A 26,752-nucleotide genomic window follows, 5' to 3' on the forward strand; every position below is an offset into this window, starting at 1 on the left:
ACTCCCTTTGCCCTGGCTGATGCAGGGCGGGGCAAAGAAGCAACACGCTGGCCTGATGTTTAGATACACGTTTGCTCCGTTCCAGGGTCTCTCAGTTATTTGTTCTATGACCCGGGCAGGGGGCTCCCTGCGCCCGTCTGACCTCAGCTTTCCCACTTGTTAAGTGGGCACAATCATAAATGGGAGAAGATCGCCGCGTCTGGCCCGAAGCGAAGCGCTTGCTGAAGGCTGGTGGAATCTGCTGCTTTTTTTTTTGGTTTACTCTGGGTGCTCTGCATTTATCCACATTAAATATAAATGCCCCTCAAGCAGGGAAATGGTTTCAGACATGAGCATCAGCTGTGCCTCCTGCAGGTGCAAGGGAAGGAACCATGTGATGGAGCTGTAGTCTCTGCCCGGCCCCCCGAAGCTCACCGTCTCTTCCTTTCCAGAGAGGGGGCTGGAGGGGCTGCAGCGGGAGGTAATGAGGGCCTTGGGACATTGTGATACCTTTCTGGGAAGAATGGGGCGGCTTCTCCCTCCCTAGCGGTGGCTTCCCCCCGCTGCTGGTGCATACCTTCAAGACAGCAACCATGCACTCGGAGCTTCTCACAACCCAGCGCTTCCCAGTCTGGTCTGGCCTCGGGCAGCGGGCTGGGCTGCGGGGAAAGAACGCTGGCGCCTGGTGAAGTCATCTGCTCTGACCGTAGCGGGAAGCCGGGGCGATACATTGACATTTCCTTGAGCTTTGTTGCCTCGGCGGCTGTCAAAATACTCCCCTTGGGCCCCCGCCCTCTATTTTGGGAGTTTCTCAGGTTTTATTTGTCCTTGAAGACACCAGTTCCTGCCCGCCCCTCCCCCTTCCCCGGCCCACCACCCGCCTGGTTCCCTGAGCATAAAATCCAGACCTCTCGCCAGTGTTCCAGGCCATTCATTACAGGAGAGGGTCTCAGGGCAGAGGGGGGGGGGGGGTCTCCCAGCCGCCAGAAAGAGTCATGTGGGGAGGTTTTGTACAGAAACCCCAGGCCTATACAGACTAATTAAATCAGAGACTCTCAGGCACTGGTTGTCAACTGGGGGGTGACTTTGCCCCAGGGGACACCTGGCAATATCTGAAGACATTTCGGGTTCTCACAACTAGGGACTTGGTACCATTGTATCTCATGGGCAGGGGGCAGGGATCCTGCTAACCATTCTACAGCGCACAGGCCAGACCCCTAAAAATGTCACAGAGCTGAGGCTGAGGGACTGTTGCAGGCATTGGTATTATTTTAAAAAGTGCCCGCCTCAACCAGGCGTGAGCACCCCTCCTGGCCCCAGGCTGGCTCCCGCCAGCCTCCTTCCTCACCTGCTACCCTCTCGTCCTTCTCTACCATGTTCTGCCACCACAGTCTTCTTTCCAGTCTGAAGCACATCCTGCTTATTCTACCCCCGGGCCTTTGCATGTGCTGTTCCCGCCACTGGGTGTGCCCTGCCCTGTCTGCACAGCTGGCTCCTCACACTCCGGTCCCTGCCCAAATGTCACTTCTTCAGAGAGGCTGCCTGGATCCTCCCACACACAATGCACCCCTAAGATAACTCCAGTCCCCCGGTCCCTCTGCGGCACAGCTCTGGCTTATTTCCTTCAACACACTCAAATGATCCTACTCAAACGATCTCATTACTACTTAGCAGTAGTCTGTCTCCCCCACTAGAATGACAGGACTCTGAGAACAAGGGCCACATCTGTCTTGCTCACCATCATCCCCTAGCATCCAGAGAAGTGTCTGCTACGTAATGTGTTTACTAAGTATCTGGTGAATGAATGAATGACTGAATGAATGAATGGACAAGCTTTGGGGGACGATGGGGTTTGCAAGCTGTCAGACGGTGAAGTGCATTCACAGAGACCTGTGCTCTTGCCCTGGCCCCACTTTCCTCTCTTGGCCTCAGTTTCCACATCTGTAACATGGCCCCGATGGTTCAGTGGGATCAGGCTCCCCCTAATGAGGCCCTCCTGGCGACGTCAACTGTAGCGTTTTGCTTTGGTTTTGTCTCCACGGCACCCAACTGAGGTAGGCTGGTCCATGTTCCTGTCACCACTGGATAAATAAATTTCTTCCCACCGAGATCCTGATTATTTCGTAATTTTGTCTGGTCTATTTTTGTTTTTGTTTTTGTTTTTTCCAAAAACTTCCCTGTTTCCATTTCCCTCTGCACTATGCTGGGTACACAGCAGGTACTCCCTGGTAATACTCCCTAGGGTGTGGTTCCCAAATATTACATTAGAATGGGCTGGGGGGCTTGGTTAGAAAGTCTTAACCTACAAACAGACTTGATTCACTAGGTCCAAGGTGATGTGACAGACTGAAAACTGGAGCCTGAAGATATCCAGGTTCTAATCCCTGGAAACTGTGACCTCAGTATTGCAGAAGGCACTTTGTAGATGTGATTTTAATTGAGGGTCTTGAGGGGTGCCTGAGTGGCTCTGTTGGTTAAGCGTCCGACTTCGGGTCAGGTTGTGATCTCGCGGTCCGTGGGTTTGAGCCCCGCGTCGGGCTCTGTGCTGACAGCTGGGAGCCTGGAGCCTGCTTCGGATTCTGTGTCTCCCTCTCTCCCTGTCCCTTCCCCAGCTCACACACTGTCTCTTTCTCAAAAATAAATAAACATTAACAAAATTTTAAGTTGAGAGTCTTGAAATGAGAGGTGTTTCTGGGTGGCTGTGTCCTAAATGCAATCACGAGTGTCCTTGTAAGAGTGAGACCTGTGACCATGAAGAAGGCTATGTGACCATGGAAGCAAGAGGCTACGATGTTGCCTTTGAAGATGGAGGAAGGGGCCACAAGCCAAAGAATGCAAAGAATGTTTCTAGAAGCTGGAAAAGACAAGGAAACGTTCTACTCCAGAGCCTCCAGAAAGGAGAACAGCCCTTCACTTTAGAGACCCACTCTGGATTTCCAATCTCAGAACTGCAGAACAATAAGTGTGTGTTGTTTTAAAAATGTCTATTTGATTTTGAGAGAGAGAGAAAGAAAGAGAGAGGAGCAGAGACAGAGGGAGAGAGAAAACCCCAAGCAGACGCCAGGCTCAGCACAGAGTCCAACGTGGGGCTCAAACTCACAAACTGAGATCATGACCTGAGCCGAAATCAAGAGCAGGATGCTTAACCCACTGAGCCACCCAGGCATCCCTAAACGTGTGTCATTTTAAGCCACCAAGTATGTACTAATCACAATGTCCCTGGGAAACTAATACAAGTATAGCACCCAGGCATCTGCATTTGAAAGACCTTCTTCCCTTTGCTGGCTCTGACGCAGGGGACCAGGGTGGACCATACTTCCAGAAGCCCTGCTCCAGAGCTGTTCCAGGCTGCTTCTCAAACCAGCCCATCCCCCGAGAACCAAAGCATTTTGTCAGAGTCGGAGGGACCCTGCCACAAGCGTCGATGTCTACCTCCTCATCAGCAGATGGGGACACTGAGGCCCGGGGAACGCCGCAGCAAGGCAGAACGATGGGAGGTGTTTTCATTCAACTCTGTCGGCTTTCAAATTCCATTTGGAGTTTTTAAAATGAGCGATGGCACATTCTGCCAATAGCTTTAGCAATAATCTCATAATGACCCAATCGTGAAACGATTTAGCAATCCTGCGGCTAATTGTATTTGTGGGTATAGCAATTGGGTAACTAGTTGGTTATTACTCATTCCCCAAGAGCCATACACATCGCATTACAAGGAAGCTAATCTTAGAAATACTTGTTAACTTCGATGATAATTACTAAGTAATTGGCTAGAACACGCCATTGTGAATTTAGCCGGAATATGCCAGGTAATTATCTGGTCTTATGTTCTCTGTAAAATAAATCCAGGGTCCAAAAATTGTTCCAGTTGGTTGGCTATTGTCCAACCATCAACCTCTGCCAGCCAATTATGCGGATGCAGGTGATTAATCCAATTACTCGAATACCAGGTTTCAAACTGAACGTTCAGAGAAGAGACCTGATGGTCAACAAGTGGACGGTACTAAATGGGAGAGAGGGATGCACAGGGCCCCTCCCTAAGATAAATATGTAATGACACAATAATATGGTATAAATGCCACTTGGGGGCTCATCTGGCTTCTTCACGCAAAATACCAAAACACTTCAGAGACCAATTACATGTCCCAAAGCTGCAGAGTCTTTATCACGGTGCCAGGAAAAGGCTGCGCTATTTGCGAAATCTGCAGGCAGTTATGGCGCTCGGGGAGGGGGGGGGGGGGGGCACAGAGTTTGTACATAATAGAAAAGGGCCAGAAACGCAGCTGGCTTACGGGATGAGTGACACATTTTCATAATGACCACTCGTTCTTCAAGGATGGTTGCTAACTGAATCTGTCCACTTCCAATTAGCCAGCCCTTGGGAAAGGGGTGAGGGAGGCTCGGGGAACTGGGATCCACCAATAACACCAAGCAAGTCAGAGGGCGGGAGGCGAGAGGTTCTCAGAAGAGCCAGGTAAGGAGAGGAGATCGTGGATTTCAAATTTTTAGCTTGGGGATGTACAAAAGAGGAGTTAACAAGCCAGAAGGTGAGGAGCTGACCAGAGAGAAATTTGGGGTGATGGACTGGTGGGAGCAGTGGGGCAGAAGGCCAGCGGCAGGCACCCCAAGTAAAGGGCTCTGCACAAGAATGACACATTCTAGATCACAGATGAGGAAAGGAGTGGTGGCAGGTTTTAGAAGTGGCCACAAACTGTCCCCCTCCCTGCATCTATGTCCCTGTAACGTGACATTGCAAATCCTCCCATGCAGAGGCAGAGTCTGTTTCTTCGTGCTGGGAATCTAGGTTGACCACGCAACTTGGTTTGGCCAATGTACGTCGGCCAATGCAACACAGACAGAAGAGGGAAAGGCCCTTGCCCATCAGGGCCTGACCTCTTCCTTCACTTGGAACCCTGAGACCACGATGGGAATGAGCCCAAGCTAAGCTGTTGGGGGAAAAGAGACCATCAGGAAGAGAATCGGGGCATGCCGGCTGATAACCTGCCAACCTGCAGACGTGTGAATGAGGCCATGCAAGAAGGACCAGCCCCCTGTCTGACCTGCCTGCTGACCACAGACATATCCAAGAGCCCAGCTACTGGGCCTGGCTCAGCACAGAACTGTCCATAGAAGAGAGGAAAACTCTGAGTGTTGGGGGTAATTTGTTACTCAGCAAAAGCTTACTGATACACTCACCTCATGGGAACAGCTCAGCCCCTAAATCTGATCTGAGCTGGTTATTTGAGAGCCTCTTCTGTCCTTTTTAGAGTGGAGGACGACCATTTTTACCCTGGTCTAAGGAGGACTGAAGAGCCATCTCCTGAAATCCAATCCTTTGAAAACATTTACCATCTGACACATGGGTTCCAGTCAATCCATCATCTGCATAATCAATGATGACAGACAATAACCCATTTTCTTCTGACCACTGAGATCTTGTAAATGGACTCAAGGATGCTCTGTATCACAAGGGAACAGACCCGAAACACACCAGCTCTTCCCTGAGCTCACAGCTCCTGCTACGCACCTGCCGAGAGGAGAGGCTTGCGTGTTTGAGATCTTATCGCTTGAGCTGAGAATGGGAAGCAGACAGCTCCTAAGTGACTCCTGGCATCACAGGCCATACCACGAACAGCACTGCTGTGGCCAGTCCTGATGCAACGGGAGAACAGCAGCCAGAGGTGAAACACACACCAAAGGATAGTTGCACAGCTGTTCGACTGAAACCAAAGCTATTTTTTTTTTTTCCAATGCCCATGTCACTGGGTGAGGTTAGAGAGCAAGTTCAGGAAAGTTGCTATCATTTGACGTTTCCTTAATGTCAGTTCTCTGTTAATTACCCCTGCTGTGCAGGTATTGACCACGGACCCTGGATATTTAAGATAGCAATGGTAAAGCTCTCCACATGTCATCTGCTGCTTTAACGAAAGCCAGAGTAACAGCTGTCAGAATCTTAGTCCAGAATCGGCACAGCAGGGACCGAGGGCCAAAACCAGCACGTTGCTCGCTTTTGTAAGTAAAGTTTTATTGGCACCCGGCCACGTACATCCACTTACATCTTGTCTGGGGCTCCTTTCCCACCACAGTGGCAGAGTGCAGCAGTTGCTACAGAAACGGTCTGGCCCATAAAGCCACAACTATTCTCTACTGGGCCCTTTACAGAAAAAGTCTGCCGACTTCCGATTTAGCCCAATCCGTTCAATTTACACGTGGAGACAGTGAGTCTCAGTGATATCGTTTCACAAATACTTGGGGCACGGGGGGGGGCATCTAGAACCAACTTTCCTAACTTCCATTCAGTGCTCTCCCCGTGGCCCCGCTCTGCCAAAGAGTTTTACCATTAAAAGCACTTCCTGGACTCTCAAGTCTTAGAACCACACAATTATGAATCGGTAGAGCTGGAGACGCTCCATTCACCGGAACGACGAGTCAACCGGAAACCCCCACTTCTCAACTCTGCCAGAAGCACAGCTCTGGGGACGGACCCATGGGTGGGGATCCCCGGCAGGACTGACCTGGTGATGATGGCCAGGTGGGGTGGGCTCATGCAGGCACCCATGAAGAGCACCACGTTCTCATGCCGCGTCTGCCTGTAGGCCATCACCTCCCGCTTGAAGGCCTTGAGCTGTTCCTCATTATCCCTCTCGATGTCGATCAGCCGGATGGCCACCTCGCCATGCCAGCGGCCGTGATACACCTGCCCGAAGCGGCCCTTTCCAATGAGCTCGCCAATCTCCAGCTGCTCAAAAGGGATGTCCCACTCCTGCAGGAAGATGCTGGTCTGGCTGGCCTTGCGTGGGAAGCTCCGGGCTGAGAGCAGGGACAGGTTCATCTCCTCAAAATCGTCCTCCGACTCCTCGGCCTCGTCGTGGCCCTCTTCATTCTGTGGGCGGAAAGGGGAGAGCAGTCAGAGCGGCTCCTGACACTGCCCCGCCTTCCCACGAGGTCCCACTGGGTCCCACTGGGACACGTCTCCATGTGCATTTTCGGCTGGTGTGCACACAGACCTATTAGAGCAGGCCACTCTCGTCTAGAATCGTATACAATGAAGGGGCTGAAAGGGAGATCGTGGTAATCCCACGCTCCTGTGCTAAGGGGGAAACTGAGGTTCATGGAAGAGAGATGCTAGGGGGCCACCCATTCCGGTTTGCTGGGACTTTCCTGGTCTGGGCACTGAAAGTCCCCTTGGTGGGGGCACCTGACAGGCTCAGTCAGTACAGCATGTGATTCTTGATCTCAAGGTTGTAAGCTGGAGCCCCACACTGGGTGTAGAGATTACTCAAAGTCCCCTCGGGAAGTCCTTCAGTCCCAGCAAACAGAGTTGACTGGTCACCCTGGGAGATGCCCGGCTCTCTATCACACAGCCAGGCAGAGCCAGGGTTAAATCTCAGGTGTCTCAACTCCCAATATCCAACGCCCTCCTATTCTACCATGATGTTGTGGCTTGTCTCCTTACGCGGGTGTGATAAAGGCAACAGGCACAACTACGTGTGCCTCAGCTGTCTGCACAGAGCATGTGACGATCCTCAATGTAGAGTGCCTTTTTCCCCCAGGGAATTTGGAATGGATGAGTCAGAAAAAGGGAGAGGTCACAGCTACTCTGCACGGGCCAGACACCTGGGCTTCCTATGCAGCCGCGAGGGCAGAGAGGCTGGCTGATAGGATGGGCTTAACAATCAGAAGAAATGAGCGGAAATCTGGCCTCTGTGTGACTTTGGGCAAGCCACGGGACTTCTCTGAGACTTCCTTTTTCCCGTCATAAAGCAGAGCTGATAAAATCTGCCCCTGGGGATGGTGTGAGGTTTCCCATGACACGAAAGGCTGTTAAGTTCCTCGCACAGACCTGACCACCTGTATGCAACAGCGACTGGGCTTCCTGGGAAAATGCAGATTCCTGGGCCCCACCCAGAGCTGCTCAATCAGAAAGCAGCAGGCCAGGGCCAGAAATTCGCATTTTTATCCAGCACACCCACAGGGCCCCCGGACACTTAGGCATGACCACCCCGATCATTAGCCGCTCAAGGGCCAGGGACCCACCTTCCCAGCATGGGGGCTGGGAGTGTCCTGCCCCACGGCCTCTTTAGCTCCAGTGAGGGAGCAGCAGGCACCCCAGCCAGTGGGGATTCCCAGAGGCTTGGGGGCTGATTAAGCAGCCTGAGGCAGTGGCCCTTTGGCTGGCCGCTGGTCTTCCCGAGCCCAAACCTGAGCAAACTTGCCTCTCATGGCCCACTCAGGAGAAACAACACAGGAAACACTGGCTTCCCCAGGGATAATTTTTCAAGGACCACAACACCTGCCGAAAGGACCTGGTTTTCTCTGGAAACCCTGGCTCTATTCCTTTCAGTTCGGGGCACACCCGCAGGGCTGAGGAGTCCATGGTTCTTACCCAGGACACTTCGTTTATTCCTCCAGAAGTTCTGGCGGATGAGAAGAAGCCCCAGACCATTCTCAAAAGCCTGCCAGGCTCGGTGTCCCCAGGACTCTGCCTCCTCCCACGTGTTCTTTGGAAGGCAGTGGGGCACATCCCCCTTGGTACTCACCTGGCCCTAGGCCGATTTTTCCGCTAAGAATCTAAATCTCTTGCCAACGTCTGCACAGCTAGCTTTTCCGTGATGCGCGCCATATAACGGCCCACTAGGCTTGGTGCCGGGAGGGGCCCCCGCTTGTTAGAACGTCCATCAAAAACAGGGCCACCCCACCGCCCGCCGCCCCAAGCCCTTCGTGTCATTAAAGACATCCACCGGCTCTGCCAAGCGCTGGGCAACCCCCGGGAAACAGGTGCGCCACTCTCTCCAAATCTCACCTCTGAGGTTGGCTCCAGTTCAATTTGAAGTAATGGATTTCCTTCCAAGCTTTAACGAAAAGAAAAATAGATGTGACCCTCGCGTGAAAAGGTAGGTCTGTGTATTGTCTAGCCGCGTATCAAGAGTCCTTGAACGAGAAGCCCTGGCCATCAAGCCTTCATCTCAAAATCCACTTCAACACTTGCGTCGAAACTAATCCATAACCTCGCCATGAAGAAGCGAGGACAAGGACACTGTTTTCAACAGACTTTCTGGGCTGCTCAGGGCTCATTTTTCTTTCTTGCTTTGGTTTCCACTAATCTAGCAGCTTCCTTATAAACTGGCCTAATGCCACGGGTGGAAGAATCCTCAGATCTCTGGGTGTGTGCTAGGAAAGAATGAACGAGACCTCTAACGTTCACTTGGGTTCCAAATCTTCTGGAAGAACCTTAGCGTTCGGGATTACAGGTATCCCCTGCCCCCCCCCCCCCGCCCCCTGCTTTTTGAAAGTCAGCGCCATGCCGCTTTGCTTTTATGAAAGATCTACACTGGTGTCTGTTTTGCTGACCAAAAGAAATTCCAAGAGGACTTTTGCTTTTGTGGAAAGGGGTGACAAGCGAAAGTTGCCTTCAGCTTTTGCTTTGCCACCGGCCATTACGGAGGCAGCGGGCACCCTGAGCAGTGTGAGTGATGCCTCCAAGCTCCTTCCCTGGGCCCTACCCTCAGCATCTCAGCCTCAAGCCTCCACACCTTTGAGCAGTATCTATGAGCATCTGTGCTTTATCTCGATTTATTTTGTGCATCCGTTAGCAAGATGCGTCCTAAGGTATCAGAGAAGCCTAAGGGAGAAAGTTCTCAGGTCTGGGGACACCCGCCAATTTTTGCATTATAAATGAATGATAATCGCGTCTTCGCATGACACCATGTTGGCTTATGAAAGGTTTTGTAGGAATGCTCTACTTTCGGATAGTGGGGGAAACCTGCATGTGTCAGGAACGGGGCGAGGCCCTCCGAGGGATACAGAGTCGAAACCTGCGTGGCTCCTGACTTTGGGGACTATTATGTTACTACCGAAGGGACGAAAGCAAGTACGGAGATATCGTGCAGGAAGGCTGAAAGTGACACGGGCCAAAAGTCAGGCATGAACTGAATAGATGGAGCATGATGGAAATTCCCCGGAGAGATTATGGGATGTGTTTTTGAAAACTCGCAGTGTTTGAGTTGGCTGGATGTTGCCAATCACGGTGAACCGGGATGCGTGGAGTGAGAACGAACAAAACCGTGTCTGGAAGGACTGGAAGACACAGGTGGGAGCACGTGCACGCGTACGCTTGGGTCCGTGCGCGAGTGTGATGCAGTCTTGAGCTCGTGAGCTGCAGCTGTTCTGAGCGTGGGCGCAGGCTGAGTGCAGGGCTGGGGAGGGATCAGTGTGTTTGCGTGTGTGAGTACTAAGTATAGATTGGGTGCTGCGTGGGTATTATGGGATGTGCTCTGTGCAGGGGTTGTTCTGGGCACACGTGAGTTGGGTGTACCCCGTGGGGGATGTGGGGGGCTCACCGTGTGTTGACAGCCGGGTACGTACTGGGGTGTGAGGGGAGTGTTGGAGCACATGGCATGTGACGGGGACGTGGGGGACCGTGTGTGTTAGAGGTGTTTCTGGGGTGTGTTTTCGGAGTAGAGGAGGTGTACGTGTTTACGGAGTGCAGTGCGGAGACTGTAACTGGGCTGCTGAAGGCACAGAACCGGCGGCAGGAAGGAATCACAATGAGCACCTCTGGAAGCTTAGCAGGGGCCCCTACCCACCCCCTCACTTGAGGGGCCACCGCTCTCCTAACCCTGAGACCCCAAGAGGCTGCTGACCCTGCAGACAGAGCCAACCCACTTCCAGGAGGGGCTCTTGGCCAGAGGGAGTCTGAGAGGCTGCAAGAACGAAAGGGGGAGAGAAGGGTGGGTCACAAAGTGCCCTCTGCTTTCCTATCAACCAATCATTTACGGCCCGGCCGGCCCCGGGAACATCTGCCGGGAACTCGGCATTTTGGGGAGATCCGGGTGGAACAAGGCAGCTGGAGTCCCTCCTCACCCAACAACAAACCAGGCAGCCTTCCTCTGCCTGCATCAAGGCGTGATTACAGTCACTGGGCGATTAAATTACTTCTTCCTGTGAAGTGTTAGTGGCCGTCACTCCATGCACTTCTAAGCAGATCGCAAGCAGCTACCGACGCCGTATTTCGCGGGTGCTCCCTGACTGCCAGTTAATAACCCGGAGTTCGTCTTGCACACATTGTGGAATTGGCTTATGTGCAGAAGAGGAACGACCGGGAGCTGGAAGTCAGCACCATCTCCCTGGCAAACTGCTGCCCCCTTGATTTCACGGATGTACCACCTGGGTCTTTAACAAAGTCCGTAACATGGGGCAGGAAGGGTGCAGCAGTTAGCGGGGAGCAACCAAATGGGCAAAAGTGTGAGTTGGGAAACCGGTCGGATGGAAATTAGGTCTCCAGCATGCCCTACGCTTGGGCCACCGGCCGAAGAAGTTAAGTCAAGGAAGGTGGTTTCACTGCGGCTGCACAAACAATACCCCACCTAGAAAGAGAGTGTGTGTCCCAAGGACGCCAAAGGTGCCACGTACAGAGACATTCACTGCAGTGTTGTTTACAACAGTGAACTATGGGAAGATAGGAGATCTGGCAAGAGGGAAATGGTTAAGGCCATTGTTGTACATCGATAATAGTATTTTACAGCCATGGAGACCAAGGTCTATGAAGAGTCTGAGATCATATGAAAAATGCAATGCTATAGCTTTTTTAAGGGATAACAAAGCAGGCTGGAAAGGGCATATATCATGAGTCACAAGTATATAAAAACACGAGAGACAGAGCACACATCAAAATTCTAAGGGTGATATGATTATGAGTGATTAGTTTCCCCCTTTTTTTTACAGAACAGTCCACATTTCCCAAAATTAGTTTGTATTATTTTTATAATGGTATAAACCAGGGGCCAGAAAACTTGGTCTGTAAAGGGCCAGAAAGTAAATCTTTTAGACTTTGCAGGCCGTATGGTCTCTGTTGGGAACGATTCAACTCTGCTGTTGTAGTCTGAGAGCCACCAGAGACAGTATGTCATAAACAAATGGGCATGGTTGTGTTGCAATAAAATTTTATTTATAATTTTTCCTAATGTTTATTTATTTCTGAGAGAGAGAGAGAGAGACAGAGTGTGAGTGAGGGAGGGGCAGAGACAGAGAGGGAGACACAGAATCTGAAGCGGCTCCAGGCTCCGAGCTGTCAGCCCAGAGCCCGACGCGGGGCTCAAATTCACCATGAGATCATGACCTGAGCCGAAGACAGACACTCAACCGACTGAGCCACCCAATAAAACCTTATTTATAAAAACAAGGGGCAAACAGGATTTGTCCCATAGACTGTAGTCTGCTGATCCCTGGTATCAGCCTAAATTATTCTTTTTAAAGGGAGGGACAATGACGTAGGATGACCGTTCTTTCATTAAGTTCTAGCTATTACTGAAAGTTAGCTTTCTGATCATAGAAAAGTCTGGGGAGCCTGAGGAAACGGTCCAGCCCCTGGAAATCACACTTGACAAGCAGGGTCAGGACACAAAGCACAGACGACTTGTTGGGCCTAGGCTGAGGGAGGCTGTCATCCTCTCCCTCTCCTTGAGTCATTCCCCGTGTCTCTCTCTCCCTCAGTATCCCGCCCCATCAATTCCAGGACCAGGAAGACAGAAGACAGTGACCCTGAGCAGACTGAAGACCCAGGACAGGAGAAGGAGGTCTCTGTTCCACTTACATTGGATTCGAGGTCACCGGATGCAGGATGACCTGGGGCGCCCGGGTCGGCGTCTCTGGCACTGGCACTACATCTGAGAGGCAGACATGAGAGTCAGAAATCCAACATGGAGTCCACAGTCTCCCCCCAAAGACCTAATTGCTGGGAGATGGGGCAGCTAGTAACTTGTCACCAGATCACGGTGCCCCTGGGGCTGGCCAGTCCCCTCTGTCCCTTTCTCAATCACCTGTGCTTTTCCTGCTCAGAAGCACCAGTGTTCTAAGATGACATCCTGAACCAAATGCCCCACTCTTGACTAGGGGGCTGCCAGAACCCCAAGCCTCTGACCCGAAGCATCCACTGGTCACCTCCGAATCACCCCCCAACTCCTGAGTTCTCCTTGGGATGGTGAGGCCGCTTGGTTTCACGTCTCCCAGTGCCCAACTCACCTCTGACCACCTCTCCCCTGCCACGTGGGCTCTGGACCCCTCCTTACCCTGGCCTGTCCTTCTATTGCAGACCACCTCCTCAGGCCTTGCCCTTGAGCCTTGGGATCTCCTTGGTACCACTGTGCCCTTGGGGCCTCCCAGTCTTTCCTTTTCCACCTCTACGTCCCACCATTATCCTGGGGTCTAGTGGTCCCACCGCCATCCTCTTTGAGCTTGCCCATCCCAACAACCTTCGCCTTCGTCCATTCCAGCAACCCACGCACCTCAGCAGGCTCGTTCAGAAGGGCCTGAGCGTGCACGGACTCACCTGGGAAGATGAACTGCTGTTTGTACTTGTAGTAGTGGGACGCTGGCAAAAGAACGAAAATACCAACGTGAGCACCGCCCCGAGCTGTCCCTGCAAGTAACCGATTGGGTTCCCACAGCCACCACGTGGGTTCCCTGCCCACCCTCGAGGGGTTCCAGATTTCTGCAGACCTTCTCAATGACAAGGGGCTGAGAGCATGTATAAAGGAAGCAGAGCTCTGGACATCCAAGCCAACCCTCCCACGGGCAGCTCCCGGAGAACAGAGAGTCACCCAGAGCACGATCCCATTTTTTGTTAACTGCACAGGGACACATACACACAGAGAAAAGTCTGTGAAACCATAATCTAAAATAGTCGTTTTTTCCCCTCTTTGATTACAGACGCTTTCAAAAAATCCTTTAGGACACAATGAGATATCATCTCACACCTGTTAAGATGTCTACTATCAAAAAGAGAAAAGAGAAGTGTGGTGAGGGGAAGGAGAAAGGGGAAAGAGTGGGGTGCTGTGGGTAGGAATGCAAACTGGCACAGCCATTGGGGAAAACAGCATGGGGGTGCCGCAAAAAAAAAAAAAAATAGCACTACCACGTGATCCAGCTTCTGGGAATATATCCGAAGGAAACGAAATCACTATCCTGGAATGATAATCTGCACCCCCGTGTTCAGTGCAGCATTATTTACAAGAGCCAAGACACGGAAGCAACTTAAGGGTCCACTGATGGGTGAACGGATAAAGCAAATGGTACACGTACACACACACACACACACACACACACACACACACACACACAATATATGTACACATGTACATACAATGGAATGCTATTCAGTCTTAAAAAAAAAGAAGGAAATCCTGCCACTGCAACATGGATGGACCTCGAGGGCACTGTGCTAAGTGAATTAAGTCAGACAGAGAAAGATACTGTATGAGATCACGTAACATGCGGAATTTGAAAAAAAAAAAATTCATAGAAACAACCAGATGGGTTAGGGAACAGGCTGAAGCTGGCCAAAAGGTACAGACTTCCAATCAGAAGACAAATTAAGTCCTGGCGAGGTAACGCACATCATAGTGACTACAGTTCACAATTACTGTTCTGTATCTTTGAAAGTTGCTGAGAGTAGATCTTAAAAGTTCTCATCACAAGGAGGAAAATCTGTAACTGTGTGTGGTGATGGATAGAAACTTGGACTGTGGTGATCGTTTCCCAGCACACATATGTACCAAATCATTACCTTGTGCGCCTTAAGCATATACGATGTTATATGTCAATTACATCTCAACAAAATTGGGAAACTATGCATTTCCTGTGTTTTTCAAATTTTCTACATTGAGCATTGTATTAGTTTTCCTGTTGCTGCTGTAACAAATTATGACACACTTGGTGGCTTAAAATAACACATTTATCTTATAGTTCTGGAGGTCGGAGGTGCTGGAATAAGTCATAAGGGGCTAAAAGCAAGGTGTCGCCGGGGCTGGTTCTTTCCAGAAGCTCCAGAGGAGAATCCATGCCTTGCCTCTTCCAGATGTTAGAGCCTGCATGCACTTCTTGGCTCTGAGCCCACGACTCTAGTCTCTGCTCCCCTTGTCCTGACATCACCTCCTGCCGTCTCTGACCTTCTTGTCTCCCTCTTATAAGGACCCTCGTGGTTACATTTAGGATCCATCTGGATAATCCAGGGTAATCTTCCCACCGCAGGATCCTTAACTTAATCATCCCTGCAAAGTCAAGTCACCTATAAAGTCACAGATCCACAGATTCTGGGGTTAGAGCGTGGTGAGTTTGGGGGTACCATTATTCTGCCTACCACAAGCATGGGTTAATTTCTGTATTTAGGGAAAAAAGAAATTTCCTCAACTTCACTGCTGATTCACCCACAATTCATTTTACTCCCAGTGCCAGTTCCGGACATCCCCGAGGTTTCTAATGTTTACCCCTTACTCCTGTGGGGTGGAGGGCCTGGAGCAGGGGTGGGGGACAAGGGTATCGTGGGCAGTGGAGAGGCCACACTGAGCAGGAATGGGGTCAGATAGGAGTCCAAACTGGTGAGCGTGCTTCCAGAAGCAATTTTATTACCTGCAGGGACAACCTACAACTGCACGCCGACTCACCAAGCATTACTGCAGTGGTTCAGAGGCTGGGCCCAGGGGTTGACAAGCCATGGCCCAGGGGCCAAATCTGGACCATCACCTGCTTTTGTCCATAAAGTTTTACTGGAACACAGTCACATTCATTCATTTGCATGCTGTCTCTGGCTGCCGACATGCTAGGACGTCAGAGCTGAATGTTTGCAACAACAGAGACTATATGGCCCACAAAATCTAAAATATTACCATCCGGCCCGTGATAGAAAAAGTTTGTTGACTTCCGGTTTAAAGCAAAGATGAGCTGGACAGCAGGAGTAGGAGGCTGATCCTGCAGGGCTGAATCCTCACTCTTCCTTTGGCTGTTTGTAAAAGCTTGGGCAACTCTCTCCGAGTCTCAGTTTCCACGGGATAATCACAGTCTTTCCCTCGCAGGGCTGAGATCATCATTCCACGAGATAAGAGTGCATAGTGGTGCTGAATAAGCATTCGCTGCAGCGAATAGGCCAATATCTTTCTAAGCTCTCTTAATAAACAGACAAGAATGATTTATAATTAAGAGAAAATCGGTTTCAAAGAGCGAAGTCATTAGCTGCCCCCGAGGCTGGAACTGATTTATTAACTCCCCAGGACAGAGAGGGGCCTGGTACCAGTGGGTGCACAACTCGTGTTTATTGAATTAATCAACTCTCTCCTAGCACAGCAATCCCCAAATATCCCAGATAGTTGGAATCCAAACGGACGCATTTCCTGATTCTGGAAAATGAGGTGCCCAGGGTGAGAAGCAACTCGGCCAAGGTCACAGAGCAAAGCTTTAAAACAAAACCAACCTCCAGGACTTCAAGGACCTTTCTTTCTTCTGTTAGATAACTTAGGTTTTGTTTTTTGTTTTTTCATTGCATGCAGTCAACAAGAGGCTAAAATTAAAAAAGAGAAAACCACCCAGGGTTCTCAAGAAGCTTAGCTGATCTCTTCCCTCCCCAGCGGGGACGGGGGATTCGGTGTCTGCAGCAAAGGATAGCCGGCAGTGACATTCTTTTATGGAGCGGCAGCTGGGCGAGGGACAGCAAAAACCGCTCTGACAAGGGACAGGGGTCAGGCAAAGGGACACTGGCGAAGGTCTCCACGCACAGAGCCAGCCCCCTCCCTCCTCAACCCCTCCGTGTGCCAGAGAACAGCTCGTTCCTGATGATGAATCCGAGCGGCTCCTGACTCCCTGGCATTGAAGAGGTCTCGGGAACTGGGAGTCCTCAGGTGGCTGGAGGCCAGAGAGATACGCAGGCCACTTTGAAGGCACTTCACTTCTACCCCGAAACCCTCCTTCCCTCCTTCCTTCCCTAAGGCCTCCCCCCAAAGCAGCCTGGATCGTCTTCTAGAAGGAAGGATGGAGGGTAAGTCACCTTCTGCCTACACCCTTTAAAGAAAATCTGAATTCCTGCCGTGGCCCTGCAAGGCCCGGCCAAGCCTCATCCCTGTACCTCTGAGTCCTACCTGGTGCCACTTTTCCCTCATTCACGGCATTCGGGCCACGGGGACATTTTTGCAGCTCTTTCCTGGGGCAGGGCCTTTGCACATGCTCCCCTCCCTCTGCCCAGCCAACTCTCCCCCGTCTTCAGAACTCAGACGTCCAAGGCGTCAACTTGCTCTCCTCTTGAACTCGCTGTATGGCTGCTGTACCGCCGTTCTTTCCCTTCATGGCACTTGGTGCAACTCATTTCAGGTGTGCGTCTGTGTGGTTAACCCGTCTCTCCCGCGAAGCTATAGACTCCACGAGAACAGGGGCTGTGGCAGGCCGAGTGAGGCCGCTCTGCCCAAGACGTCCACATCCTAATCCCTGGAGACTGTGACTACATCCGCTTCCATGACAAGGGTCCTTCCAAGAGGGAGGCAGATGGGTCAGAGTTAGAGAGTCAGAGATGCGATCACGGAAACAGAGGTGGGAGTGGGGTGGAGCCGTGTGCAAAGGAATGGAGGCAGCCGCTGGAGGCTGGGGAAAGGCAAGGAAGTGGATTCCTCCCTGGCACCTCAGGAGCAACCAGCCCTGTGGACACCAGTGAAACGGATTTTGGACTTGGGACCTCCATCACTGTAAGATAGTACTTCTGGGCTGTTTTTTTTTTTAATATATGAAATTTATTGTCAAACTGTTTTCCATACAACACCCAGTGCTCATCCCAAAAGATACTTCTGGGCTGTTTTAAGCCACTAAGCTTGTGATGATTTGTTACAGCAGCCATTGGAAACTCAAACAGGGCATGTCTGGTGTGCATACGGCTCTATACCTAGTGCCTTGTATACCACGGGTACATAGTAGATGTTCAATAAACATGTCTTATGATGGATGCAGTCTGAGGGCCAGAAAATGACTTGAAGAGAAAAATCTGCAGCCTTGGGCAATGCATGAATTTCAAGTCATTCACTCATTCATTCATTCATTCATTCGAAAAAACCCCATTTAATTAGTGCCTTAAGCTGTAGGCAATGTGTTGGCCTTCAGGTGTAGAAGCGTGAATGAAGCAGACATGTTTCCCAGTCTCACGAAGCTGATAATTCTGATTGTCACAGAGGACACGGACACTAAATAAGTTAATAAATGAACAAAATCATGGTAGGGAAGGAGCACTGTGGAGCATAGAGACGGAATCAGGGCAGAGTGAAGGGAGGTAGGGGGTGCTGAAAGGGAGGAAGCACACCCATAAGCCACCTGCCATGTCAAACATGGCCCCAGGATTCAGAAGCAAGTGGCTGAGAACAAGGAGGTCAATCATAAATCCTACCAAGCCTGTGCCTGACGCGCTTCGTTTTCCAACTAAAAACCCTTCTTCCGTATGTCCTGAGGTCAACACGTGAGCCAGATGCCTGTTAACCCCATAGACCCTTCTGGAAAAGAATGTTCTAGGTATCAGTCAATGCTGAGAACATTATGATGCCTAGGTATTAGCCAGAATAGTCTTCAAAAACTCAACATTTGGCAGGGAACCATAACCACAGCTGCCTTTCCCATCAACAGAGGCTTGTAGTCAAGGGCGTGACGGGTGGCTAGGACCTTGTGTGAACAAGACAGGCACTTGTCATTGTGAGGGAATTTTGCTAAAACCTCCTAAGTCAAGGGAGAAGGTCTGGCTGCTCTTCTGGAAGGTCCCGTTTTGTTTTCCACTTCAATATTGCATTTTGTGATTATTGTTCAATTATGAAACGGGTGCGTTCCTTGGTACTCTATACGCTGTAGCAATGCATAAAATAAAATTTTTCTTCTTAGAAACAGCTGCCAGGAAGTTCTTGCAGGCTTTTTTGTGCATATACAAATAGACAAGTATATATACACATGCATATAAACATACAACTATATATAATTATTTTAGAATAAATAGGATTTTATTATACCGACTGCTTTGCAAATCACTTGTTTTCCCACTTACAAGACATTGTGTATACCTTGCATGTCAGGATATCCACAAAGAGCCACCCCATCCTTTTTAAGGGTGGCTGAATATTTGGTTATGTAGATATATTACAGTGTATTCAACCATTCCTCTCTTGATTTGTATTTAACCATTCCCCACTTGGGTTGAGTCCAAAGTTTTCACTATCTCAATGAAATCCTTACGTACAGATCCCTGTACCCTATGCAAGCATATCTGTATATAAAGTCTTAGAAGTCATATCACTGGTCCACGGAATGTACCTATAAATCTTTGATAGACAATGTGAAATTACCTCCTCCAAAAGGATTAATTCGATCCCTGCTCTGAATGCCAGGGTATGTGAGGATTTCATCTTGATTTCCACAATTCGGATTACGCCCCTATTAATTAGCAGTGATGATGAGAAACACCAGAAATGGTAGCCATGGCAATTTGTTATTCTTATGTTTATATAATAATGGAACCAGCTGGCATGTGTCAAGACCTTCAGCGAGACACTCGCTCTGTTCAACTCGGTACATGTATGATGAGGTTTGGTCCTTCCACCATTCTATGGAGTAGATGCTTTTATCATTATCCCCATTTTACAGATGAGGAAACAGAGGCACAGAGAGGTAACTGGTTTGCTCCAGCACGACGCCGAGATTGAGCAGTAGAGCTGGGATTTCAACCCAAGCAGCCCAGCTCCAGAGCTCATGCTCCTAACTGCTGTTCTAAAGTGCCTGCCCTCAGAGGACCCCTCAGCCCACACCCCAAATGACGTCACTGTCATGAGATGCTCTGGAGTAGGTGCGGATCGCTGGCAGGCTAGCAGCAAACGGGCAAGGACCCGTCCTCGGGGACCCTGCCCCAAAGAGTGAGGGAGCTAAGGGAAACAGTGATCACCCTGGGTTAGCCAGGTCTCTCGCCAGCAGAGTCTTCTAGGGATAGAAAGAGCTGTGGCACTCTGACATACAGGTCTCCCCTCAGAGGTCCCCTCCCAGCCCCTGGCCCATAAGGAAGCAGTGCAGCAGTTTCCGGGGAAATTCCCTGAAGTCAGTGTCTGGGAATGGGATGGAACAGGGGTAAGAAAGCGCCCAGACCCGCTTCCCCCCAGGTTTGGGGCGGAGGGACGGTCATGGAGTGTCAAAGCGCCCTTCTTGCATTTGCCCCCTTCCAGTGAAGCAGAAATGGACCATCCTGCAGGTGGCAGGGGGAGCACCCAGTCCGTGGACACAGCAGGCGGTTTTTGCCTAATTGACTCTGGGAGGCACTCGCTGGAATGCTTCCAGCTGGTGACTCACATTATGGTCCTTGCTGGCTGCCCAGTGAGTGAGTGGTCCTCATACCAGACAGATACAAGACTTCCTCAGGCTTGAACGCAACCAAAAAATCCCAATCTTGCAAGACTTCAAAATGTGCCCTCCTCCTCCTATGGACTTAGCCCAGATCAAAACAGTGCGGGTAGGTGACAGCTTGTCCTTAAACGGGTAGTTGTATCTGGGTTTGGCCAGGTGTGGGTTTGGGCCTTCATCTGCCTACTGGTCATTCCGTCATGGCTGGTGAGGCTTGGAAGTGTGACCCATGACCGCAGGACCTGGGATTTTTCCCTCTGCACGAAACCTGCAGGCTTAGGTGGAAATCAGTCCCTAGATCAGCACTGTCCAGTGGAACTTTCAGCGATGATAAAAATGTTCTGTGCTTGCACTGTCCAATATGGCAGCCACCAGCCACCAGTGGCTAATGGGTAATTAAAATGTGGCTACCGTGGCTGAGGAATTAAAATTTTAACTATATTTAATTTTAATTCATTTCAATTTAAACGGCCACAGGGGGCTAGAGAGTACCAGAGGGAACAACGCCGTTCTAGACTCTGGTTCCATGGCCAAGTCAGACCTCATCCCACCGGCCTCCTTCCTGACATCAGCTGTGGTGCTGCAAATATGGCTGAGCTAGAAAATCCTTAGGGCCCTAGAAGAGGAAGTGGGCTGGGCAGGACCTCAGAAGAGGCAGGAAGACTCTCAGGTCTGGCCCACCTGAGCAGAGAAAGATCTCTTTCTTAGGTCGAATGACAAAGGAGGCCAAGAAGCCAGAACATCTCATGAGTGGCTTCTCCAGCATCTCATATCCCGGTGCACAGTCTCAGATCCACAGCTAGGTACTCTGGAATTTATGAGCTGGGAGAACCTTCTGGATCCTCTCATCCATCTCATCCTCTGAGATCAGATAAAGTAATATGTGGTGACTGACCTGAACATAGTAAGACTCACCCGCATCTCTTCAACCCATCGCCTTTAAGCGTGGACCGGCTGGACACGGCTCTGGTTCGAACCCAACCTCCCCCTCCCGCGGTCCCCGCGATTCCCCAAGTGCAAAGGTACCTGGCAGGTTGAAGTTCTTCTGCCTTGTGCACTGTGGGGAAGGATGCAGGGGAGAAGGCGGCGTGGCACTGGGAGGGAGGGGGGGTGCTGGCGAGGAGGGCGTGGAGGACGTCGTGGATGAGGGGTTGCTGCTCGAGTCCGGCTGGTAAGGGACAGGGATGTGGTCCTGCGGAAAGAAAACAGGGCAGGGGACAGGGGCAGGCACAGATGCAGAGACACGAGAGTGAGAGTGAGCAAGCAGGAAGGAACCCCACCCCGGCATCCTTAGTCCCCCCCTTTCCTCAGCCACCAGAACCTTCCAAAGTCCCACCTGCTTCATCATCCCCACCTGCAAGCTGGGTTGCATCCAGCTGTGGAAGGAACAGTTTCTGGCATCAGTTTCCTGTCCGCTGTTTGGACTCCGGACTGAAAGGTTACCACATAATGAAAGCCACGGAGGCGACAGCCAAGCTCCCTGTGCCTTTTTGATTTTGGAAAGTCCCACGCCGAGGTGCCCAGAGTGCTCTTTCCATCCTAACACCTCTCCTCCCAAGTGTTTATTAAAGAATCGACAGCCTGGCCGCTCCAGAGAGAACGCGAAAGCATCTTCCCTCACGTGTCAGGCAGAGCCGGCGTGGTCTCTGCTGGGCCCCGAACCTGCTCTAAGCAAACCCGAAGATGGAACCCCCGCGTGCACCCTCAGAAGGGCCCTGGCGGCGGTGGGATCGGGAGCAGGATAGTGGCTTGAATGGTGTCCCTCAAAAGACCTGCCCCCTGGGAAACTCAGAACGTGAGCCTATCTGGAAAAAAGGTCTTTGCAGATGTCATTAAGGTACAGATCTCAAGAGGAGATCATTCTGGATTCAGGTGGGTCCTGAATCCCATTCCAGGTGTCCTTATAAGAAATGGAAAATGAGAGACACACACAGAGGAAAAGACCCCACGAAGACAGAGATAGAGACTGGATTGTCGCATCTATAAGCCAACGAACACTTAGGATTGCCAGAGCCACCAGAGGTTAGGGAAGAGGCATGGAATGGATCCTCGCTCAGAGCCTCCAAAAGGAACCAATCCCACACTAACACCTTGATTTCGGACTTCCGGCCTCCAGAACTGCGAGGGGGTAAAAAGGTCTGTTGTTTAAGCTGCCCAGTTTGTGGTCATTTGTTAAGGCAGCCCCAGGAAACTAAAACCAGCAGGAGCCCGAGTCAGGCAAACCCAGATTCAAATCCCATAGCCACCCCTTCCCCATACATTCTGGACAAAACGCTTAACCTCTCCATCCCTCAGTTTTGCCTCCTGTAAAGTGGGAATAATGCCAGCAAACCTCAACATCATATAAAAGGGATTCCTGCCTCTCAATCCCAGCATCGCTGGAACTTTAATCTGTCCACTCACAAGACAGTGGTCACTTGGTCCCTCCATTACTCAGAGGTCCATCACTCTGACTGGTTCCGGGTGCCTGGGGATGGTTTTGTAGGACCTGGTTATTTTACAACAGGTACGTTTACCTGCCAAACTCCAGAGTCAGTGTAAGAAACACCAACCAGCATAGGAGGGCAAGAAGGGGGACAGGAAACGGGCGTTCTCCATCAGATGCCCAATGGGTGCCTATGCTGTGATGTCACCCTCCCAGAGCCCACTCACTCCCCCTGCCTCCAAGTAAGTGACTTTACTTCTGGGAATTTCAGTCTCTCCTTGTCCCTCACACGGGCTAAGAACACCCACCTGCTGGGTCCGCTGTGAAGTTTCAATGAGGTTATGAATGTACCTACACCCCTCCCACTGGGCTGAGGCACTTTGTTGTCAACCAATGGTTGCGATTATGTTGATGACATAATTTGCAATTGAGCTTTTTATTTGGGATAACTGTGGATTCACATGCAGTTTCTTTAAAGTTTATTGGGGGGGGGGGCAGGTAGAGAGAGAATCCCAAGCAGGCTCTGCGCTGTCAGCACAGAGCCCAACGTGGGGCTCGATCTCATGAACTGTGAGATCATGACCTGAGCCAAAACCAAGAGTTGGATGCTTGACTGAGCCACTGAGGTGCCCCCATACGCAGTTTTAAGAAGTAGTAGAGATCTGGGGTGCCTGGGTGGCTCAGTCAGTTGAGCGTCCAACTTCAGTTCAGGTCATGATCTTGAGGTTTGTGAGTTTGAGTCCCGCATCAGGCTCTGTGCTGACAGCTCAGAGCCTGGAACCTGCTTTGGATTCTGTGTCTCCCTCTCTCTGCCTCTCCCCCACTTTCATTCTGTCTCTCTCAAAAATAAATAAATTGTTTTTTAAAAAGAGAAGTAACGGAGATCTCATGCAGGCTTCACCAGCTTTCTCTGATGTTTGCATCTTGCAAAATGATAGCACAATATCACAACACAGATGGCGAGCGGATACAGTCCACATACAGAACATTTCCACCACCCCAGGGACCCCTCATGTTGTGCTTTTATAGCCACCCCACTTCCTTCTCTGTCTCCTCACATGTCTCCCTCCCATCTTTAACCCATGGCACCACTAATCTGTTCCCCATTTCTATAATTTTGTCATTTCAAGAATGCTCTATGCATGGAATCATCCAGTATGGAACCTTTTTGGATTGGCGCTTTTTTTTCCCCACTCAGAAAAATTATCTGGAGATGCATCCAAGTTGTTGAATATATCAATAGTTTGCTCCTTTTGATGGCTGAGTAGTATTTCATCACATGGATGTACCACAGTGTGTGTGACCATTCACCCATTGAAGGACAGCTGGGTTGTTTCCCCTCCGTGGCTACTGTGGATAAAGCTTCTATGAACATTCAGGTATAGGTTTTGTATGAACAAATGTTTATTTCTCTGGGATAAATGCCCAGGAGTGCAATTTCTTGACAGCACATTAACTGCTATGCTTAGTTTCAGTTTTGTATTTTTGTATTTTTATATTTTAATGTTTATGTATTTCTGAGAGACAGACAGACAGTGAGTGGGGGGAGAGGCAGAGAAGAGGAGACGCAGAATCCGAAACAGGCTCCAGGCTCCGAGCTGTCAGCACAGAGCCCGACAGGAGGCTTGAACTCATGAACTGCGAGATCATGACCTGAGCCGAAGTTGACTGCCCAACTGACTAAGCCACCCAGGCACCCCTGTCATGTTTAGTTTTTAAAGAAGATGCGAAAACCGTTCTCCAGAATGGGTACACTATTTTACACCAACAATGTATGAGGGACTGATTTTCTCTGCATCCTAGCCAATGTTTGGTATTGTCACTATTTTTTATTTTAGCCATTCTGATAGGAGTGCAGTGACATTTCACAGTAGTTTTAATTTGCATTTTAATGGCTAATGATATTGAACATCTTTTCATGTGTTTACTTGCCATCTGTATATCCTCTTTGGTCTTGATTACTGTTAACTATATAATAAGCTTTGAATTTGGGCAGACTGATTCCTCCCACGTTATTCTTTTTCAAAACTGTTTTTAGTTATTCAAGTTCCTTTGCCTTTTCATATAACATTTAGAATAATTTTGTCTTCATCTACAAAAAAAAATATTTTGCTGGGATTTTGATAGGAATTGGGCATCAATTTTGAGGAGAACTGACATCCTAACTATGTTGCATCTTCCAATCCATGAACATGGTATGCGTATCAGCTTCTGAATCAGAAAAACAGGAACAGGGGTTTATGTCTTTTGCCCATTTTGAGAAGTTTTTGCCCATTATTTCTTGGAGAATTTTTTCAGCCCTGCCCTCTTTATTCTTTCCTTCAGCATTCTGATGACACCAATGTTAGACTTTTATTATTGTCCCAAGGGTCCCTGAGGTCCTACTCATTTTTTTTTTAGTCAATTGTCTTTCTGTTATCCAGACTGTGTAATTTCTACTGTTGTATCTTCAAGCTCACATATTCTTTCCTCTGTCCCTCCATTCTGTCACTGAGTCTCTCCACTGAGTTTTTACTTTTAATTCTTGCATTTCCCAGTTATATGTTCTGAAATTTTCATATCGTTCCTCTTTATATCTTCTATTCATTTGCTGAGACTTTGTATTTCTCTGCAGTGATTTCCTACTTTTTTCGTGTGTTTCAAGAGTGTTTGTAATTGCTTGCTGAAATAGTTTTATGACTGCTCTAACAATCTCTGTCAGATAATTCTGAAATCTCACTTGTCTCAATGTTGGCATCTATGGGTTGTCTTTTTTCATTCAGTTTGAGATCTTTCTGGCTCTTGGTGTGACAAGTGATTTTTCACTGAAGCCTGGACATCTGGGTATTAAGTTGTGAGACTCTGGTTCTTACTTAAACCTTTGGCTTTAGCTGGCTTCCCGTGACCCTGCCCTAGCAGGGAAGAGGGCGTGTGCTGTCTTGTTATTCCCAGGTAGGGCCAGATGCCTACGCCCTCTGCCTCTGTCGGCACCTGAGGACAGGAGGGGCTCCTAATTGTTGCTGGGTGGGGTGGGAATTCCAGCCCCTTCATAGGCCTCCACTGATACGCTCTTTCTGGGAGAGGTACTACTTCTACTAAGAGGTACTATTACCATTCCCTATGTAGCCTTCACGGACACCAAGCACAACAGAGTAGCCTCATTATTTGGGTGGTGGTAAAAGTTCTGACTCTCCACTAGGCTTCCACTGACCCTACCTCATCAGGTAGGGGTGCTACATTATTGCTGGATGAGGGGGCTCACGGTCCCCAACACCAACCAGGCCACTTCACATCTTCAAGGCTTGGGACATGCTGTTATTTCGACTTGGAATATCTGTCCATCCCTAGTCTGCCTAGAAGACACAGTTCACAGCTCCCCTCCTCTGGGAAGTTCCCTTGACCCTCTGCTCCACCAGGTCAAGCACATCGTTCGCTCCTGGTGCTGGCTCTTCCCACTCACTCGGCTTCAGCTGTTGCTTCTACCCAGTCGCTTCTCAGCCTACTTGTCTGTTTTGCCCTCTAGGCTGGGAGCTCCCTATTCCCAGCCACAGTGTGGTCCTTAAATAGATGGGTGCTAGATGAAGGAAAACAAGAAAGAAATGAAGGGAGGGAGCCTTGGAGGGATGGAGAGAAGGAGAGAGGGAGGGAAAGGTCTATCTCTTCCTACTAGATGGTGTCTTATTCATCTTGGAATCTGCAGAACTTAGCACAGAAACAAAAACATAAGAGGTAGTAATAAGTGTTATATGAATGAGTGAATTAACAGAAAAGAAGGAGGATTGGAATGAGGAATTGCATTTATGGAGCAAGGAATTATCTCTACCTCCTTGAGGGAAGGATTTAGGTCTTTCTCATCTCTGTAGCTCAGGGCTGATGTGAATAAACAGAATCATCTCAAGAGATAGCTGCGTATGGTGCCCACATTCCTTGGCCAAATTGCTACAATAGGAGGGGAAATTCCTTCTTTGGGTCAGACTGAGGTCTATGGCCCAATGGGACCAGCAACGGGAGGTTTCATTCCATCGAGGGAAACTCAAACTCAAATCAGATCATTCCAGGAAGGGCTAGTGGCATAATTCCTCTTTCAGAGCACAGCTAAAATACAGAAACATCGTTCAGAGACCTCCCAGTCCAAATCCTTATTCTGTAGATGGGGACACTGGGACTCGGAGGGGGGGAGTGACTTACTGGTGTCATACA

At 49.8% G+C, this 26,752-nt stretch overlaps 1 protein-coding gene across 2 annotated transcripts in view; it reads right to left on the reverse strand.

The window, feature by feature from the left end:
- Positions 1-26,752, reverse strand: part of KSR2 (kinase suppressor of ras 2) — a 433,928-nt gene that overhangs the window by 59,084 nt on the left and 348,092 nt on the right. For both annotated transcript variants that reach the window (XM_053902086.1, XM_053902087.1), the window contains exons 10-14: positions 21,175-21,340; positions 13,304-13,345; positions 12,569-12,641; positions 8,780-8,828; positions 6,492-6,859 (exon numbers count right to left, since the gene is read on the reverse strand). In XM_053902086.1, coding sequence (XP_053758061.1) covers positions 6,492-6,859; positions 8,780-8,828; positions 12,569-12,641; positions 13,304-13,345; positions 21,175-21,340 — 698 coding nt within the window. The remainder of the gene's footprint in view (positions 1-6,491; positions 6,860-8,779; positions 8,829-12,568; positions 12,642-13,303; positions 13,346-21,174; positions 21,341-26,752) is intronic.

Source organism: Panthera pardus, unplaced genomic scaffold (genome assembly GCF_024362965.1).
Source record: "Panthera pardus isolate Hobbes unplaced genomic scaffold, ASM2436296v1 HiC_scaffold_15, whole genome shotgun sequence".
Classification (NCBI taxonomy): Eukaryota; Metazoa; Chordata; class Mammalia; order Carnivora; family Felidae; genus Panthera; species Panthera pardus.